General features: G+C 40.4%; 1 protein-coding gene across 1 annotated transcript in view; it reads left to right on the forward strand.

The window, feature by feature from the left end:
• Fat4 (FAT atypical cadherin 4) overlaps positions 1-13,529 on the forward strand; it is a 129,410-nt gene that overhangs the window by 68,906 nt on the left and 46,975 nt on the right. The window contains exons 5-6 of the mRNA NM_001415042.1: positions 591-1,513; positions 2,306-2,480. Coding sequence (NP_001401971.1) covers positions 591-1,513; positions 2,306-2,480 — 1,098 coding nt within the window. The remainder of the gene's footprint in view (positions 1-590; positions 1,514-2,305; positions 2,481-13,529) is intronic.

Below are 13,529 nucleotides of genomic sequence, written 5' to 3' on the forward strand. Positions count from 1 at the left end.
TTGGCCAGATGCAAAATAGGAATTAAAAGTATTTATTAGTTCTGACAAGAAATGTAAAAGGAGACTTTAAGCATCCATGACTAATGTCCTACATCAGAACATTTTATTACCCTTCTCTGAAAACTGGTGTCGGCCTCAATAAATTACCGAAGTTATAAATGTTTAGCTAATAATATAGAGAGTGGCATTGGTAGTGTTGGGCCCCAGGGAGTTATGTGATAGAAACAAAGAAAAGTTTAGAAAAATATCTGCTTTCTGGAACCCTTTCCTCCTCTTCACGTCGGTAATTTAACATTTCAACATTGCAGTAAATAATACAGCCTGTATGGATCATTTGTACACTAGATTGTAAAGCCTTTCAGATCAAAAGCTCAAAGGAGGCAAAGAGTCTTGTGTGTAGTATTTCTATGTGTATATAACTATAAGTAAATCATCCACAATCACTTAGAATGATCCACGTGCAATCACTCAGAAAATCACGGTAATTGTTAGTGTGTCAGAAATGCTCTACTATGCAGTAGACCCTTCTTATGGCTGAGATTTCCATCTGATCTGTTCAATAAACTTAACCTTTCCTCTTTCACTTCTAGGTGTCAACTCTCAGCTGTCCTACAGCATTGCTTCAGGGGACAGCCTTGGACAGTTTGCAGTGGATAAGCATGGAGTCCTCAAAGCCCTCAAAGCTTTGGACCGGGAAAGTCAGTCCTTCTACAACCTGGTCATTCAGGTCCATGACTTGCCCCAGCCTCCTGCCTCCAGATTCACAAGCACAGCCCAAGTCTCCATCATCTTGTTAGATGTCAATGATAACCCACCCATGTTTCTTTCCCCCAAGTTGACGTACATTCCAGAAAACACACCCATTGATACTGTTGTCTTCAAGGCTCAAGCGACAGACCCAGACAGTGGCCCCAACAGCTATATTGAGTATACTCTCCTGAACCCTGCAGGAAACAAGTTCAGCATTGGGACCATTGATGGTGAGGTGCATCTTACTGGAGAGCTGGACAGAGAGGAAGTTTCCAATTACAGCCTAACAGTGGTGGCCACAGACAAAGGGCAACCACCTCTGTCGTCCTCTACTGAGGTTGTGGTTATGGTCCTTGACATCAATGACAACAACCCAGTTTTTGCCCAGGCTATGTACCGAGTGCAGATTAAGGAGAACACACTCACTGGAACAGATATAATCCAAGTGTCTGCAGCAGATAATGATGAAGGCACCAATGGGCAGGTTCGCTATGGCATCGTGGGTGGAAACACACATCAGGAGTTCAGGATCGACTCGGTGACAGGGGCCATCACAGTGGCTAAGTCTTTGGATAGAGAGACAATCCCTGCTTACATTTTAACTGTTCAGGCCACGGATCGGGGCAGTAGCCCCAGAACAGATTCCTGCACGGTCGCCATCACTTTACTTGACATGAATGATTTTGTTCCTGTATTTGAGCTGTCTCCGTATTCTGTGAATGTTCCTGAAAATTTAGGGGCCCTGCCCAGAACCATTCTCCAGGTCAGTATACTTAAACACAGCAGGGTGTATGGTACTGTTAAGACTTCAGGCCAAAAGGTTTCCTTTTTGAACAGTGTTCAGGATCTACTCCCTCCTCTCACTGTCAGGGGCAGATAGATGCAGATATAGAAAGCCTTGGACATCAAAGTTTATTAGCATCATGCCTGAGACTTATGTCCTAGGTATATATTCATTTTGCACACATTTGTTCATTTGAATATTTTCAAATTGTGTAATACTATGAGAATAATATCCACATATAAGGCAGTGTCAAAGTTTGGAAGAGTTCATTTAAAATGCTATTTTATCTCCGGCTTTTTACACAAAAGAAAAACCATGGTGTCCATTTTTGGGAAGACTTCCACAAATTCTGCCCATTGGTTTCTTCATAGATTTCTGCAGGTATGTCTACATAGTACATACTATTATTTGCTACTTCAATTACAACATCCTTAGACTTATTTTTTTATGTATGAATGTTTAACCTACATGTGTGTATGTACATGTTGCATGTGTGCACCATGTGTGCCCAGTGATCAGGGAGGCCAGAAAATTGCATCTGATCCCTTAGAATGGGAGTAACAAATGGTTTTGAGTACTACATAGGTAATAGAGACTGGACTCGGGTCTATTGCAAGAGCAACCAGTACTCTTATCTCCTGAGCTGTGTCTCCAGGACTCTACACCCTTGCTGCACTGTCTATACCCCTGTCCCCTGTTATCTCTCAGTTGGCCCACATGCTTCACATGTTAGGTGACTTAATGTAGTCATGTGACTACTCTCCCCTGTAGGTGGTGGCAAGAGATGATGATCAAGGACCAAATAGCCAGCTCTCATATGTTTTGCTTGGTGGAAATGAAGACAATGCCTTTGCCCTTACTGCCAGTGGTGAGCTTCGGGTGACCCAGAGTCTGGATCGGGAAGCAAGAGATCACTTCGTCTTGGTTGTCACAGCTGCAGATGCAGGTGTGTCCTTGCTGCTTTTGTGGGTCAGATACTCAGTAGAAAATGAATAAGGTTTTATTTGTTACCGAATCACGTTTACTGAAATTTACTAGTGCTTGAAATTTACGTGGAGTATTGCTAATGAGATTTCAGTGGTAAATGGTAAGAGCCTCCTCACTGAGGTGCAGCTTCTGCATAAGAAAATTTCCTTGCCCTCAAGCTACCTGAGCATCTATGAGTGTGACCTTTTACTCCCGACACACTAAGGGCAATTTTTATTGTGAACGAAATTTATATTAATATGGCATGCTGAAACTACCATTGAATGCAAAGTTCCATGCAACCAGAGTGTTTCAAGGTCCCACTCAAACACCAATGGGGGATTTTGAGATTATAGCTAATGACATATTTCAAGGACAGTGCCTCTCATCTTTAATTGAGCATTATCCTCCCTTACATTGACCCTTCCTTCCTAACCTCATTTCCTCTCTGGACCTTGTGAAGAAAAGTAAAGTCCTTTCTATTTTTAGTATATATGAATTACCTTTGTTACATTATATGCACTATTTAAAATTCCAAGGGAGAGGGACAGAATGTAATTCACCAGCGACATACAGATTAATCTGATTAATCTGAGACCTGCTCATTAAGTCCATGCCAGCATTTGTCACAGCTCTCAGGCTCTAGATGTATGCATGCTTCCAGAAAACTCAATGGAAATTGACTTTACAAACCAGTCAAGGTGCCTGGTGTGGTTGAATTCAGGAGAAACTGGGAGTTGGATTTTAGCCCTGAGGTTTTATTGCTGAAATATTCCAGCCTCAGCTGTCATCACTCATTAGAGCTGGAAGCATGTGGTCAACCCCAGACACTCACAAACACAAATATGGTTTGTGCAAAGGAAGTGGCAAGATCAGAAACTGGATGGGGGAACGAAGTCCCTCAAGGCATCTGTCTCCATAAAACTTGTGGCACCAGGAGGGCGTTCCAGTGGTGGTGACTATTCTGGGGTGTGGGAGGGAAGGAGGATTTAGAGGTACAATGTAGGGTGATTTGTGATGGGCAGGGCACAACACACAGAGGGTCCTGGCAGGGAACTCTGACTTAGGAACATTCCAAGTCAGGAGGCATGACAGGAAAAGACCATACCACTTTACCTAGATGACCTTTTCCTCTAAGGATCCCTAAGGATATCAGTGGGCTAGGCAGCAAATGAGGTGATGTTGGGTAGGCAAAGTGATGCTATTATTTTTTTAATAGCCACCTGTGTTAATCATTACAAAGTTTTATAGAGGTTAGTCTTTTCAGTACAGGAATTTTTGTTACCATCTGTACTATCCACTATTAGTATGGGGAACATTTACTCTTTGCTGTGTGTCTCATAGCCAGTGAATGGCAATGTCAGAATGAAGACGCTCTCAGAGTACTCTAATGTTTAGGAAAGGAGGATTTGGAGAAAGTATTCACTCCCAAGTCATCTGGTAGATAATCAGCCAGGGCACAGCCAGTACAGAGAAGGGGAGAACTTTCAATTCAAATCACTCTTGTATGAATTCTAGTTATTCCATTATCTGGGTGGATTGTGTCATCTTTCTCTACCTTAGCATCTTCTGTGAAATGGTGCAACGATGTCTTAGTTTTAGTTTCCTGGCTGTGCTAAAATACTTTGAAAAAAAGTAAAGGCAAAGGCTTGGTGTACTTCACAATACTAGGTGACAAGCCCTCACTGTGTAGAGGTCAGGATGACTGAAGTACACCGTGGTCACATCACACCTACTGTACAGAGCAGAGGTCAATGTTCATATGCATGCCTGTACACCTTCAGCCTGTTCTCTAATCTTTCTTCAGCCCGGGGCTTACAAAAGAGTATGGCCAACAGACATTCCAGAGAGATCTTTGGTCTTAGTTAACCAATAAGAAAGTACTTTACAAGCATGCACACAAGCCAACATAACCCAGACAATTCCTCAGTGAGACTCCCTTTTCAGGTGATTTTTTTTTTTTTTTGGTTCTTTTTTTCGGAGCTGGGGACCGAACCCAGGGCCTTGCGCTTCCTAGGCAAGCGCTCTACCACTGAGCTAAATCCCCAACCCCTCAGGTGATTTTTGATTATGTCACTTTGACAAAAATGGACCAGCACAAAGAATAAACATACAGTTCTTCTTGTGAAGTGTAATCACGTTCTATTGGTTAAGCTGCTCAATTTTATTCCAACTCTGCTGTATACACAAAAATTTAATAGTAATTCCCTACACTAATTGGTATCAAAATTCCCACTGAAGACCCTGAATGTCACATCTGTACCCACAGACAGAAAAGCAGATATTGTGTTGAAATCTGGGCCTAGTCAACTCAGTTGTCAACTTGACATACATAGTCAGAGTCATCTGAGGGAGTCTCAATTCAAGAATTACCCAAATCAAATTGGCCTGTGGCCATGTCTGAGGAATTGTCTCAATTGTTGATTGATGTGAGAGGGTCCAGGCCATTCTTAGGCTGTGCCACTACTAAGAAGGTGGTCCTGGATATTATAAGAAAGCAGAATCATAATCAATCCATAAGAAACGAGCCAGTGAGCATCATTCCTTTGTGGTCCCTTCTTAATTCCTTGCCTTCAGCTTCCTACTTTGTGTTCCTGCCCTAATTTCCCTCAGGGATAGACTGCTATTTTCAAGTATAAGCTGGCTAAACTCTTTCATCTCCCAAGTTGCTTCTAGTCATGTCTATCTGGACAACAAAAAGTAAACTGAAAGATTTCACTAGAATACCATCAAGCTATTGATGGTGTTGTCCTTGATGACCACAGCCTACACCCAAATAATTTCCACACTTATTTATTTATTTTACATTTATGAAAATTTTATACTTGAGTATTTTATTTACTTCAGCCTCACTCCCCACAACTTCTCCTGTGTTCCACTCATTCATTCCAAAATTCACAGCCTCTTCGTTAAATATTATCCTCATGCACATGTCTGACTATGATCTCCCTGAATCCATTCAGTGTTCCTCATGTGTACACATGTTTGGGGCTGACCAATCTGGCATAGGATAACCTATCAGGGTACTCATCCTCGGAGAAGACTGATACTCTCTTTCTCAACCCTCATTCATTCTCTGTTGCTCTTTATCTAAGGGAGGGGCCTTGTGAGATTTGTCCCACTCATGTTCAATAGTTATTGGTGTCAACGTACATGTCTTGTTTAAATAATTTAAATGGAATTTAACTACTTAGAATGATAAGAGTTTCCTTAAGAGCCATAGACTAACAAAATCCCCATTGTGAGGCATGGGAAACTTCCCTTCGAACTGTTAGGAAGAAAGTCCAAGGAATAGCTACACCCAAAGCAATACAGGCTTTCTGTTGCCCTTGGAGTTGACAGTAAGACTCCAACATTTTTGATGTTATAAATTATTCCATGTTCATTGTAATACCAATATTGGTGGTATCAGGTTTCAGAGTCTACAATTCAATCCTCTTTTTTAGGATTGAAATCTCTGGTAAGGTACTTAAAGTACACACTGGCCACCATAATTAACAGTTAGAGCAGTAGGTGACATGAGAAAATGCAGAAAAATATGAAGGATTTGAGATATCAGATGACATCTTGTCAAACTCATATTGTTTGCAGATCAAGGAAATATCGTAATGCTCTTCAGAAAAAGTTTGAATTTTATTCCAAGTCTTCAAATTACCTTTGTTCTACTCTCTTGAAACCCTTACCTGCTGGCACTCCAGAATTGACCAGCTATGGCAATATGCCAAAACTGATGCCAGAGAATATTAGCCAGGCAGAGGCCTAAACCCCTGACTTCTTTCCTACTAAACTCCAGAATGGTAGCCTCACTGTGTTTTAGCTAGTGACTGTCTGCATGGCAATGCGGAGAAGCTCCCTGTCCTGTGCTCATGGTAAGCCTCATTCATCCTATCAATCTGGGTGAAAAACTAAAGCAGAACAGGGCATATAAAAACAGCCCAGCTTTCTAACAGCATCAAAGTACTGAACATACTGCAGCTTAATCAAACATAACAGTCTGCTTGCCTTCAGTCAAAGATAGGGCTGCCTCACCAGCTTTATGTGTTGAGTGTTGACATGTGTCACGTGTTGCTGCTTACTTTTGTTTCTTCATAAGTATGTACTGTCACAGGGTAGAGGCCTTTGTGAACCCGTGCTGCCCCCATCATTAATGAATAAATGCCATTCCGGTTCTCCAGATTGAGGAGATCATGCTGATACAGCTAATGTCCTTCGCAGGGTTATAGGCCCAGTTTCTATGTTGGCTCCCCTGCAAGGGTTTACAAACAGTGTCATCACAGTATAGAGTATACAGGATGTCTTTGGTATAGTAAACAGCACGAGCAGAGTAGCCAGCATGCTATAGTTAAAAGTTTACTGTGTAATGTTTATTATAAAATATAAAGTCTACCCTGGAAATATATAGACCCTTAGTGTTCAACTTAGAATCAGAGACATCTTCCATGCTCTAGCCACACCGCTTTGGACATATTGCCTGTAACTTATTAATAATATTAAGGCTGGTACATAATTTGTATTGCACAAAATAGGTAAGAGTCTGGGTTATTTGCTATTGACAGTAGGTCTCATGTTTGATAGACATGTATCAAGCTTAGTAGGGCCACAGTAAATAGTTGCAACTCTGACCTCCCATCAGTGTTTACACAGCTGGAGAGGGGAAAATCTTTCCATTTTCTATCCAGCTTCCTCTGTATATTGAGTCTATTAATAAGTGGGCTCAGGTTCAGCAAGGTTCACAACTGCTCCGAGTGGATCTCATGGTTTTCCTCTCCACTGTAACTCCTCTGCTCCTGTGACGGCAAGGGTGACAGTCTCTTCGATGCCTGTCTTTTCTCCTGCATGCTATGTTATTCAAAAGGCAGCAGATGAACCTTTGTATTAGTCATGGTTCTCTAGAGTCAAAGAACTTGTGGAATGTCTCTAAATATTAAAGGAAATTTTTACAATGACTTACAGTCTACAGTCCAACTAACCCAACAATGGGCAGCTATGAATGGGAAGTCCAAGAATCTAGTAGTTGTTTAGTCCCACGAGGGTAAGTGTTTCAGCTGGTCTTCTGTATAAGCTGGAATCCTGAAGAAGTAGGTTCCATCACATGTGCTGGCAAGGAAGTACAAGCAGGCAAAGAAGAAAGAGGAGGAGGATGAAGAGGAAGAGGAGGAGGAGGAGGAGGAGGAGGACGAGAATGAGAACGAGAACGAGAACAAGAACAAGAAGAACAAGAACAAGAAGAGAAGATATTGTCCTTATGTAGGCCACCAGCAGAGAGTATGGGCCAGATTAAAGGTGTGTACCACTCCTGGATTTGGAACTTGCTCTCTCTCAGGCTGGCTTTGAACTTGAAAGATCTACCTGCCACTGGAGGATTTTTAAGATAACAATGGGATACAGTGATCTGATTTATGAACTTATAGGTTTTGATGGCTATTCTTGGTTGTCAAATTCCCTACCTGGGACTAAAGGAGTGTAACACCTTGCCTGGGTCTAAGCTTTTCATGATCTGGATCAAAGGTTTATGTCATTCAGTGTCAAGATCCAGGTCAGAAGCCTGTGTCTTCCAGCCCCAAGACCCAGATCACAGGTGTGCCCTCCATTTCTGGACTGTAGTTCATTCCAGATGTAGTCAAGTTGACAACTGGGAATAGCCATCACAACCTTAAGATCATAAATTCGATTACTGTATCCAATTGCTGTCTTTTTTTTTTTTTTTTGGTTCTTTTTTTCGGAGCTGGGGACCGAACCCAGGGCCTTGCGCTTCCTAGGTAAGCGCTCTACCACTGAGCTAAATCCCCAGCCCCCCAATTGCTGTCTTAAAATCCTCCAGTGGTTACCCTTGACCACATGACAAGCTACTCAGGCATGTCTGGCCTGTTTGAGCTCCCCAAACATTCCCTAGCCCTTTACCTTGAGCAACCATGGCATGGAACTCCAGCTTCCACTTTGTCTCTGACTTCCTCTTTGTGTCATAATGTGATAGTCTTGGTCTTTAGATAGTCTCACATAGCCTAGGCTGGCTTGGAACATGTTATGTACTCAAGATGACCTTGAACTTCTATTCTTAGTTTTGGGATTATAGAGTTGTACCACAAGGCTTAGTTGATAAGGTGCTGAGGACTGAACCCAGGGCTTAGTGTATTCCAGGTAATTGTTTTGCATGTAGCTATAGAATCAAATAAATCAAGCACTTAGTACAAAATCTGGGAAGGTGATGGGGGATCTTGGAGTAGTCAGAGAGAGAGGTAAATATGATCAAAATATGTTGTGTGAAAATCTCAAATAATTGAAAAGATATTTTAAATTCTAAAGCTATCCCCCTCTCGCTTTATCTCATAGAAACGAGACTCACGCAATGGTTAGATATGCAGCAGGTCTCTTCCATTCCCCTCTCCCTGACACATCAGGTTTAATCTCCCTCCTTCCTGATTTTCCTCACTCAACTCACATTTGAACATGATATCTTAGTAGGTGGGTCTTCGTCCTACTTCCAGTGATCCTGAGGCCTGTCTTGCTGCTTGTCAGTCTCCAGCTCCATCACAAATTCCAGCATATTCTGGAATTTTCAGGACCTGTTCCTTCTGTCTAGAAGACTCTTTCCCTCTACTCTGCCATTCCTCTGGAAGCCCATCCCCCACACCCCAACCATCCCCCACGCATCCCCCCACCAATAAAAATTTAAATTCTAAAACCAAAAATTTCAGAGCAGATTATCAAGAATTAGTTTAAACATGTTTTATTTGAGATATAATGAGAAATAATTTTATAGAAGCCAAATATAAACCATTATTTCTTGGAAAAGGCATTTAAATAGGCACACCACTTAGGGGAATGATGGAAGGCTGTAGGTACTACCTCTGTGTACCCTTGGGTGCTCGTGAGAAGAAATCAAAGGACATTATTTGCTCTCAGAATAATAGCTAGATAGTTATTTAATACTTTTCAAAGCTCTTGACTTTAAAATGAAAGTCCAACCCCCCTGGCTGATGATTGAACTCAGTTGAGGTCTTTAGCTACTAATGCATTCATGAGTGGGCACCATGAAAGTGAGTTCTTCACTGATTTTCCTTGTTTCCACCATATTGTCTTTTACAGAGCATTTATGAGTTTCTTCTTTGGGGATTGACATTTTTTATTAAAAAAAACTATTTAGGAATTAAGAAAAGTATTTATGATTCTGCATCCTTAAAGTAGCTCTTACAAGAGGCTATTTGTAAATTATAGTCTTGCATTTATTAGCCTCATCATATCAGGAAATTCAAGGGTTTCATACAGTACTTGGTGTGTTTGCAATTTGCTGACATGACATGTGTGATGTACTTCACATACATGTATAGACAGTTTGTGGCTCTGCATTTAAAAAGAGGATGAGATTAATCTTAGTATAAATAAAGTGCTTCATCCCTTATCAGTTTGTTGCTTTAGACAGAAAGTTCTAGAATGACTGTGAGCTCAGATAATTAACTGGCCTATGGGGAAATTTTCAGTTATCAGCTTCTCTAATGAAAGGCATTTATCATTTGGCTGAAAGACAAAATGGCTGCATTCTGAGGCAGGGTGGGAATTGAGTTTTTAATGGAGGGAAACATGTTGTGTTTGCAGAATTTAACCTGGAAATTCAAAGAACCAAACACCATGCACCATCTTCCTGGTGAGGAGATGACAGCACTTTGAATTAATACTGTATACCCCATTGTTTAGTCGGGGGAGGGTCATTGGCTCACAAATGGATCCGTGATAAAGAAGAGGCTAGATTGGTAGGCAGGAACTTGCACATGTGAAGGGAGTTTTATTGACTATTTCAGAAAGGTTGCATTTTGTTGATATGATTATGCCTGAGAAAAAAATTGCCTTGTGGATTATGGTGAAGATTTTAATAATAAAAATTGCAACCATGAGCCAATGCATGATACAGTGGTGGATTTTCCTTCAGTTATCAGAAACCACTGGAGCTTCTTTGTACATTTGGGTCTAAGGTGACTCTTTATTTCCAAATAATGATCTTTTTATTTCTAAAAAAATGTTCTTTTTATCCAGGAATTTAGTAATTCATACTTTACTGGTAAGTTAAAATGTTAATTTCAAAATTATTTTTTCATTTTCTTTATTTTCTAATGAGACTTTGCATCATAGCTCATAAATATTTAATTTTTTTTTTTGCTGTATAAAGTCTGGCCTTTAATACTAAAATGCTTTACCACAGACGATTTTATTGTCTAGAGATTAAAACAGATAAAAATTTAACTTCAAGCAGTGCTGAATCAGACCTAGGATTTCCACCATATTTCGTAAGAATAAAAGGTAATAAAGCCACCTGTTTTGTTGCTCTTGTGTGAGCTTTGAAGCTAAGGACACACGAAGTCTAACAGCAGTGAGGAAAGACCTTTCCCAAGTTACAAAGCTTCCCACGGCTTCACAGGGAAACCTTACGCACAGCAGATCCAGATACCGGGATTCTGTTAGCCTGACACTTGGTGTTTCTACTGACTGGCACAGCAGGTGGAGTTCAGTATTTGGAGACAGCTCTGCTGTTTCATGGTTTCAATCTCTGGGTGTCTGTTTTCACTCTGAAAACAGCAATTCTTCACACTGTGCTTTTTGTCTGAATGAAAGCATTAGCTGATATTCAATTTTTAAAATTTTAAACATTTCTGTAAACTCCCCTTGCAATAAGATTTTAGCCAATTTGACTACACAATGTACTGATGCAAAGGGCCACATGTAGCTGTTTGCAGACCATTACTAAAGAAAGCTATTTCTTTCTGTACACCTTATCTGTCTGTAGAGTACAGCATATCCTGATGATATTGAGATATGAACACATGCCAAGCAATACCCATCTATGTGTATTTGGTTTATTAACTCATGCTCACAGAATGAGTAAGTGGTCATAACACAGTATTATGTATGTATATGTATATGTATGTGTATGTACATGTATATGTATGTGTATATGTAATTAGATAATAAAGCTCAGTCACATTTAAAATGTCTCATGCACTCCATTTGCTGTGCTCACTGCATTCAAGTGTAAATATAGCCAGCAAACCTTTCATGTCAACACTGAGTGGCTAAACTTCAGACCATTTTCAGGGGTGATTTGATAACTGTGAGAAAAATGACCCAGTCTCACAGTCATAAAATGTCTGGACTTTATTGCATCTAACACATGTGTCATCATGGGGCCAGCACACTGGGCTGCACACTGCATGGTGGCTATCGGGAATGAGATCTGCTTTGCAGAGAAGGAACAAACCAGGGTGAAAGTTCTATTTTTTTCTGCTCTGGTCTTTCCCACCGGGAAAAAAGTGTGTGTACTGGTAAATGAATAAAATTTATTAATAAAAAGTAACAAATAAGGGATGCTGAGCACCACAGGAACAAAACATATGTAGTGGCGAGGAACTGACATAAAAATTCCAATTTTGTGTAGACTCCAGTGGTATAGTCTAGTTTGTTATATTTATGTATGTTTTCTGAAAGAGTGCTTGCCAGAACCATTTTCTTTTGAAACTAGTTCTTTAAGCTTACTTAAATTTCATTTTGACATCTTTGAGCTTACTAGTCATAAGGGTGGAATAAAATTAATCGGTTCTCAAATCCAAAAACAGAGAATATAACTCAGAAGCCAGGGGTAGTGAGCTTTCCCTTCATACTGTAAAATGTAGGAGGCTGCTTATAAATTTATCCATGTTTATCCATTTACGTGAAGGTGCATATATAAATAAACAGACATACATGTTTTTATGTAATGCATACAATTTTACAGATTGAAATTTGAAATTCCTGTATTTTAGGATTACTAATTATAATTAGTTTTTTTCTTTTTTCATTTTTGGATTATAGTTGTTATTTTGACTTCCAATTCAAGTGTCTTTCTTAGCTCCAGTCATTAGAGGTTCCTGAGCCACCGCCTCTGGTTGGTTTGTATACTTGGTCTCTTCATTAGGTCGCACACCACTGTATCCTGCCTCTTTCTCTGACTGTGTCTGGTTCTGATAAACGAGTCCAGATGAGATGCAACCATCTGGCTTTATTATAGCAGTGTTATCAGATCTGTTGGGGGCTACACTTGGCTCTATCTTCTCCTGGGATGTAGATTTCATTAGCCCTTCTGGGTGTATGCACTTAGGATACACCTTTGACTTTTGTCCCCTTTATTGCTCTCTGACCCCGGCCATAGGCTGTCATCTGCCTTACAAAATGATTTTTAGACCATTGCACCCTGGTCCACAGTCAGTCTGTAGCACTGATTTCCACATGTAAAATGAAAGAAGCTTAACAGACTATACACGTACGTTTGGTGTAGACATTTACGAAGAGAAGTAACAGTTTCTTCTGCCCTCCATTCATCTTCCAAATTAGAGGAAAGCCGATGAATGACAACGGAGAGTGAGGATGCCAACGTTGGACTTAGATTAGTGAATGGAGGAAAGGATGTTGAAAGAATTGATAACTCCCTTTCTTGTCCATAGTCTGAATTAAAAAGAGAAGATCCAATTCTTTACATTTCAGACTACCAGTAGAATGAAAAACAGCATCTGTTTCATGTAATATGTTTTTAAATGAGAACTGCCCACTGTATTAAATATGCCACTGTAAATCTGGTATTAATAATTCAATTATAATACTGGGGCTGAAGAATAGGGTCAATGGTTAAGAGCATGGAACAGTAATGTCTGGCTGGAGGATAACTCAGTGACATACTGTTTTTCCAAAGGGCCTGATTTACATTCCAGGCTCCTATGTCAGAAGGATCTTGTGCTTGTAACTCCAGCACAAGAAAATCTGATCCATTCTCTGTCCTCTGCATACCACTGTACTCATGTGCACACTACCTCCAAAAGAAGCCAGTAATAAAGATGTGACTATATATAAACATCTGTATGTATGTATATGTGTATGTGTACACGTGGGTGCATGTGCGTGTTCATGTGTGTGTGCGTGTGTATGTATGCGTGCATGTGTGCATATGTGTGCATGTGTGCATGTGTGCATGTGTGTGTGTGCGTGTATGTGTGTGTGTTTATGGGCCAAG

Source organism: Rattus norvegicus, chromosome 2, assembly GCF_021556685.1.
Source record: "Rattus norvegicus strain SHRSP/BbbUtx chromosome 2, alternate assembly SHRSP_T2T, whole genome shotgun sequence".
NCBI lineage: Eukaryota > Metazoa > Chordata > Mammalia > Rodentia > Muridae > Rattus > Rattus norvegicus.